The 7,909-nt window shown below is 45.5% G+C and overlaps 1 protein-coding gene across 1 annotated transcript; it reads right to left on the bottom strand.

The window, feature by feature from the left end:
- Positions 1 to 2,351: 2,351 nt before the first annotated feature.
- CCR75_001933 (uncharacterized protein) lies at positions 2,352 to 5,081 on the bottom strand (the record flags this gene model as incomplete). The annotated part of the gene is made up of 1 exon (XM_067960034.1): positions 2,352 to 5,081. One exon carries the CDS (start codon positions 5,079 to 5,081, stop codon positions 2,352 to 2,354), a length of 2,730 nt encoding a protein of 909 aa, XP_067820831.1.
- Between the last annotated feature and the right edge of the window lie 2,828 nt (positions 5,082 to 7,909).

Genomic DNA, 7,909 nt, shown 5'->3' with positions numbered 1-7,909 from the left:
TCTCATTCGAAGGCTCATAATCAGCCGCCTGACGGGTATCAGGCGACTGTTCCATCCTCCCCGAGTCGGCCATTTCGTCCGACTCGCACTCATAATCGACCTCTAAAGAGGGGTCGTACTCACGTGGTGAATCACCACGTGCACTCGCAACACCAAGTGTTGTGCGAGTGGAAGACACTACGGTAGACGGAACGTCTACCGCAAGAGATAACAATGCGTCACCCGCGGCTGCACGAACCGCAGCCGAAGGTTCAACACTATCCTCACCCCGCATGAATTGTTCCTTCATGCGATGGAATTTAAAATGATGGATCTGACCAATCAAAATCATTTTAAAAATTAAGTGGTCATTTAGCGACCACTCCACCTAATGACATTCAGAGTGATTGTCGTTTAAGGGAGGGGTGATGTAACGGGGTGTATCGTTACATGAAATTAACAATAAAAGATTGTTAATTAATATTATCCAAAAGGTAGATAATATTTGGAGGAAATTACTTTAAATAGTAATTTCCTGAATTCTTATCCATAAATAGGTATAGACCATTATGTCTATTTATTCCGCAGACTAATCAGCTGTAGAAGTAATCAAAGAGAGTTACGAGATAAGATAGATAAGAATTCATTTACATGTTTAGTATTAGTTTATAGTTAAGACAACATTTACAAAGATAGATTAACAAAGACACTTAACTATATTAATACAGTTTTTCATTTTACCCTCTTAAGCTAACTTGCCTTAAGAGAAGTCTTCCTCTACACGTACAGTGTACGTTACTTAACGAGAGACACCACTCACATCTGAAGCAGTGTGAAGTGGACTTGTACTGAAACAGTACAAGTCGCAGTGCCCCGTTACAACTATATTCTAATACAAAAACATGTAATAAAGTCTTATCTGTTCTCTCTCTTTGGGCGCGTCCAGTGCTGACTGAATCGCGGAGCAAGTGGATATAATGTTCTATATCTACCAATGAATAAGCTTTTCGAATGTTTTTTATGTAAAATATTCCCAAAATAATATCTACCTTTTAAATAGGGAACTGATTTGTATTAATTAAATAAAAACTACAGATTAAGAATGAGCAGTTTCATTATTTCGCTTTATCGCAAAATTGACAATCATTCCTTTACCGTCGTCGTTAGATCGACTCGACTCAATTGGCTGGACGACCTGTTGTTCGTAATAGAATTCAAAACTCGGCTTCTGATTGAGCTCTTTTAAGTAACGGGGCACAGTTCGCTAGTACTACTTCAGTACTAGCCAACCTGCTTCGCTTTCACCCACATGACGTGCAGAGGAAGAATTTAAAGTCGCTCGTTAATTGTAGAAACTAAAAGTCCATACTAGGAAGGCATAGCGCAGTGGAATGACCCATACAGTGAAAATATTTGATGCTTTTATTCAAGACAGACGGGGGGTAACGGGGTGTATCGTTACATTAAATTAACACTCAAAGTTCGTTAATCAATATATTATCTAAAGGAAGGCAGTATAGCCACACACCCAGCAAAATAAAGTTTTATACTTGCACTTTTAAATTCTAATGTAAAATCGATAAAAGGTCATTGTTTAAATAAAATTCCCGATACAGCATTAATTCCGTTAAAGTCCTGGGAGCTCAAACATGTAGCTTGTCGTATTTTTTATGCTAAGTCGAGTCTTTACTTTTCTTTAAAAATATTCAGATTTGCCTCAACTTAAGAGCACTCTATTCCGTGTTCAGCATCACAAGATATGAGTTCTCTAATTTTCATCTCGTAATGGGAGTAAAAGTGAAGAAGAATCATCCTGCTACATATAGGCTCAAGTTGCGTTGCATACAATATCTTGAGTGGCATTTTCTTTTTCTTCCACCCCTTTGTCGAACGAGTTCGTTGATACACATTTAACGATGCTTTTCGCCGCGTGCTTCGACATGAAGCAGTCATGTTGCTTCGCTCATAAAGGAAATTGTGTCTGTAGCCTGTACAGTTTTTATCGCAGAGCCTAAGAACTTTTTCGGCCAAGGCATCATAATTGTCATTGAATTGTTTAATGGAATTGTCAATTGCTAACTAATTGGCAGCAAGGTTGCCAGCAATGTCTCCTTCTCGATATATTAGTATTACAGAGGAGTTGATCGCAATTGTCGCCAATGAAACAGCGGCAGATTTTGCTGATTATTTATATAATTGAAACGACAACTTCTCTCATTGAATGTACTGAACTTACACTCAAAAGTTCATTCTGGCGTAATTTGCAAATTGAGTTCTGGTTTGAAATTAATAAAGATGAGGTTAATGATTAATTCCTTGAAGCTTCAAGAACGTCCATTGATTAAAGTTATAGACACTACAAACGACAAAGCCTAAGCGGTTATATTCTTGGCAGCAACATTGTTTACTATCTTTCCATTCGACGTGACTAGTTCCAAGTCCGTGTCTTCATTACTCGAAGGTGACACTGGCTGCGTTGTGGGGCTCGACAGATTCTTGTCGTCCGTCTCGGCATCCTCTTCATCGGAAGACGTTTCCAAAAGATCATCTAAACGCACAACAAGCTCCGCCGCTTCGTCTTCCGTACCGTCGTAACTCATGGACGAACAGGCCGAGAGCCCGAAATCCGTAGCTTGATCGGGACGTAGAAGCGATAAGTCGAATTCCGAGGCCGCTGTTGAAAGAAAAGTCGATATCTTGTCTTCATTATGCGAACGAGGTAATGACGTTGGTGTTCCTAAGCCAATGCTATCCTTCGGCGATAGAGGCGACAGCGGGTGCTCTTCGTCTCCTTCTTCATCCGGTTCCGGGACATCGCGTTGCTCTTGCTCAGGACCGTCCATATAATTAAAGGCAAAATCATTAAATAACTCGTCGTTCGAGCTCTTCGCCGACTCTGGCGTATCAATAGGGACCTCGCTCGTATTCATGTACGTTTCAAAGATGTCGTCAGTACGATACTCTTTTGCGTGCTGTTCCATGAGAGCATACTGCCCTTCAAACAGCGCCTCCTTCTGTTCGACACTGTCCCAATCAAGCCCCTTGAACCAAGGATGGCGCTTAATTTGCTGAAAGCCATGAGCACCAGAGCCCAAACGCTTTGCTTCGTTCTTTGTCAACAACCTTGACACAAAATCCTTTGCGTCTTCTGTGAACCGCGGTGAAAATTTCAAGTCGACATTTACAATGCGTTCTTTGATCAGTCGATTCGTCTTGGCATTAAATGGCGTGCGACCGTCAATCATTTCATACACCATCACACCCAGAGCCCACCAATCGACTGCGCGAGAGTACGATTTCCCACTAAACACCTCGGGGGCCATCATTTGGTACGTGCCCACAAAAGTCGTCGTACGGCCTTTATCCGGCATGTTTTCCTTAGACATTCCAAAGTCCGTTAACGCGACGTGGCCGTCCGAATCAACCAGCACATTCTCAAGCTTCAGGTCGCGATAAATAATATCATTCTCGTGTAAGTGACGGAGCGCCAGAGCTACCTCGGCCGTGTACAGACGTGTGCGATCTTCCGAGAATCGTCGAGCTAGACGCATCTGATCCAACAAATTCCCACCCGCGTAATACTTGGACAACAAGTACAGCTTGGCTTCTGTTTGAAAGGCATAGCACAGAGTGGCTACGTATGGATGTTTGATCCGGTCAAGAATCCGTCGCTCGGCATTCGTGGCTTCGACTAATCCACGCTGGATCACGAGTTTCTTTCGAATAGCCTTCATCGCGTAAAACACCCCTTCGTCATAGCCGTGCTTCTTCCGAACGAGCTTCACGCGTCCACAAGCCCCACGACCAACCAGTTTGACAATCTCAAAATCCCCCAGACACACGGGGTCGTCATCATCCGCTGTAGGACGGATAAAGACACTGCAGCGCTCGTGAGCAGCCGCCGTGGGACTCGTGTGGTTCGTTGCGCTGCGGTCTTTGCGTCGAGGGTCGATCAAACACGGCAGCGACTGACACAAAGAGCACACACGCCAGCTGCCAAAACCAGGCACGAACTTGTCTTCGCAGCAGCGACTACAGTACTTGACTTCACACCACGAACACGGGATCCGTCGGTTCAGCATGGTTAATTTACGATGGCAAATGCCACACGCATGGATTTTGGTCGCGTTTAATGTTATCCCCGCGGCTTCACCACTTCGTGCGGCAAACGACCCAAACACGGAGCTTTTGACCATTTCAAGGGCGTAGGCGCCACTGCTGCCGAGGACATTGGACGGAACAGTGCCGGCGGACACACAGACACACCCATGACGCAATGGGCCTTGCGGGATCTTGCAGCCCACGTCAATCTCCGAGTTGAGGATCCACGACACGGCCCGTCGGGCAAGAATTCTTCGTGCAAAGTACGTATCGTGATCACTGACGTAGTGCGATGGCTCGACAAGTGCCAGGGCTTTCACCCGATCCTGTACAACACCCTGTCCGTTGTCATGATTGAGTAGATGCAGCACCATTTGCGCTCCTCGTGAAAATGCAACGATAAACACGTCGCTAAGCAAAGGAGCAATGAGTTGATCCCACGCCGTCTCGACGTGCGTGCGCGGGTGGCAGCTCTGGGCTGCGGGATTCATGATGATAACGCCGTAGTTCTCGCTCAAAGCTTTCTTCAAATACGACAGCATCGAACCACTCTCGCGGTCGCTGTCGAACTGGTTCATGCAGATACTGCGACTCCAGATGCCTGCCTCCCGGTACGGCACGATAACAAGCAGTCGTTGCTTCTTTTCGTACCCTTCCGAGACGTAAACCGTGCCTTTCAAACACTCGGTGCACGAAAAATCGCTCAGTTTCGTGCGGTCGACGTCCTTACCGTAAAGTAATTGGCGCTTGCTCGCGGCCATGACATCCCACGGCTGCGGCTCGTCCACTTTTAGTGGGGAATCACTCGGCGTTGCGTGCAAACGACTCGAGTCCGTGTCTGTGTCTTTCCTTTCTTCGCCCGTGGCCACGAGCACCTCACGGAATCCCAACTCGGAGCGCAGTCGCTGCTGCACCACGCGGATGAGATTGTCCACAAACAGGCACGAGTCCTCCGCGCTGGCTCCACTGGCCAAGCCTACGCTGCCGCGTCGCATAATCATTCCCAAGGGATTCTTGCAGGTCGACGCGCTAGATTGAGTATTAAGACGGCTAAAGCGCGACTTCACGGGCTGCTCGTTCGGATCTGTTTCAAGCGACGGCCACTCTGGTGATTCGAGGCGGAAGGAGTGCTAGGGCTGCAGGAAGGCGTGCGTACGACGGAGAGAGACGTGGTCTGGCGCACAATCAATGCCTCGAGAGAGGGGCGATGCTAGGTGCAGTGGGTTCGAGTGCTACAGAGTCTGATTTCTGCTTTTTTCGTGAAAAGAAATCCATATAGAACCGGCAAAGTATTACTAGTCAGAACACGATCGAGCACTCGCGCTGGCTCTTTCGATGTTTACGGTCCTTTTTTGGGCTAGGGAAAGGGGGGTGAGACAACGTCTGCGGCCACCTGTTCGCTGCGATCTTAGAGAATCAGGTCTTCTGGTTCCCAGACATGCCGCTGGCTCGTGTAAGGGTGCCGCTTGTCGTGATGCTCGAGCAATAGCGAGTGTCTCTTTCTGCTACCATAGCACTCTTAAACTATCAAATTGAGTGTGCTCAAGTACTGCCACTAAAATGTTTCTTTGCCGTGTCCGCGTGAGCATTGTCCGATCGTGACGTGATTGAACGTTAACGTCACTGCAATCAGGATGCAAATTTGCAGACCAGATCTCGAATTTTTTTTAAATTTTTCAACTTCAAAGCCATCTGCTTAAGCAATTTTACTCAAAAGTTCTTAGTAACTCCATAAAGTCAACTAAAATAAATACGAGCATGTCGACGCACGTAAACGCGCTGCAGCTGCAAGAAATGATTCAATAAACAAACTTAATAATGCGCTGCTCACGGAGATGAGCGCAACACGCCCAGGTGCGACATACATTGCTCTCACTCACCCATTACCTTCAACCATTAGCTGTACTACGCCAGATTCACTCATCTGGAGTATGCAGAGAACACCAAGAATCACGGTAGCGGTACATATCAGAACAGGGGAGTCCATTTGCACGAATAGACTTTGCAGTTGAAGCTCGTGGTCTCACTACGTATTCGGTAAAGTGAAACCAAGATTCTTCAACTTGAAAAAGACATTTGTCATCCTCTCGATACTGTTATACTACTAAATTGAATGTGCAGAACGAGCACCAGCCGAACTGTCATTGGAGGGACCAAAAATCTTTTAATGTATCGAAATTGTACCTTGTACTGCAGTGTCTACCTTCTTGTGGCTTCTGTAAAAAGGGCTATACATTAGTCATTATCAGCCTTGTCTTCGGTGCTGACACGCGCCTGGCTGCAGTTACGTAGTGGAGCAGGTAAAATTTACAAACTGCTGGCTGATTATGAGTTTTCAGAGCTTCATAGACACGAAATGCGCGTCACGCTACTTCTTCGAGTTCTCTTATCGGATTGGGTAAGAGCCTGAAAATATTTGCCGTCCTGATCGAGCAGTAGTTTGTATGCCAGCAGCAAATCACGACATGGAGGCGGCTCGCATCACAACTCATTTATATGTAATCAAGTGATGACAGATTTGAGAATAGCTGTTAATACCAACTTCACACCTGCCTCGGTAAACGGGTTCACAAGTGTTTTATTACGATGAATTAAAAAAAATCCGTTTCGAAATTACCTTGATTTCAGCTTTTTTCTCACCATTGTCAAACCATGCAAGAGGAGCTTTTAGCGGCGTTCGAAGCCGCAAGTTATTACTAATTGCTTGATAACCTTATAGAAAAAATTATGGAATAGGCATCATTTGTTCATTCAAGGTTGTTTGAGGAGCGTAAATCGGTGCTGATAATGTGTATGACACTTTTGATTTGAGTCGCTTTGATTTGCCCAGGTAAAAGACATGAGTTTACGTTTCGTTGCGGTAAACCGGAAATTTAGCGACAACGCCCAAACGGGAGTGCGCCGTTCGCCACATTAATAAGGTATATCCTAGATCTGTGTGAGCTTAAGAGATTAGCTCTTTATTGCAGCGTGCCACTCGAATTTTGATTAATTAAGTTTTATTTTAGTTTTTCGCATTGGGTACAATTTCTAAAGCTGTTTGGCCAAGTAATACACGACATGTGTAGGCAGGCACGTCGTAATGCGGCCACGCTCTACTTAGACACACACCCTAGCACAGCGAGGAAGCGGTTTAAACTGCTTCTCTTGCGTGCAGTAAAGTAGTTGTGGTGGGCGCGTTAGCGACTTCATCCAACACACTAAGTGTAACGGGGTGTATCGTTACATGAAATTAACGCTTAAAAGTTGTTAATTAATATATTATCTAAAAGGTAGATAATATTTGGAGGATATTACTTTATGTAGTAATGTTCAGAATTCTTATCCAGGGGCTTAGTAACGCCCCTGCAACATTCAACAGATGTGTAACAAATCTGTTGAGACCGGTGCGGGATTTCGCACCGAGTTATTTCGACGATGTATTCGTCCATAGCCGGGCCATGGACGGAAGGACGGACGTGGAAGTTCATAAAACTCACGTTCGTCAGGTTCTTACACTTATGCGAAAGCATAAATTGTATGCAAATCTCAAGAAGTGTACATTCGCCGCAAGCGAAACACCACTTCTTGGGTGCATCGTCGGTAAACACGGCGTGCGCCCTGATCCCGAAAAGATCAAGGCAATCACCGACTGGCCAGTTCCAGTCGATGTCAAGGGACTTAGAAAGTTCCTTGGTTTAGCGGCGTACTTGCACAAGTACTCTCGCAATTATGCAGAGATGACAGTTCATCTCTCTCGTCTCTTGAAAAAAGACGAGAAATGGTTATGGAACGCTGATTGTCAGCGTTCGTTTGAAGGTATCAAGCAAAGCTTGATGCAATCGCCCAT

The sequence above is a fragment of the Bremia lactucae genome (assembly GCF_004359215.1).
Source record: "Bremia lactucae strain SF5 chromosome Unknown BlacSF5_NotPlaced_201_SHOA01000006.1_244224bp, whole genome shotgun sequence".
Lineage (NCBI taxonomy): Eukaryota > Oomycota > Peronosporomycetes > Peronosporales > Peronosporaceae > Bremia > Bremia lactucae.
The sequence above is the reverse complement of the archived record's forward strand: the minus strand, read 5'-3'. Positions and strand labels throughout refer to the sequence as shown.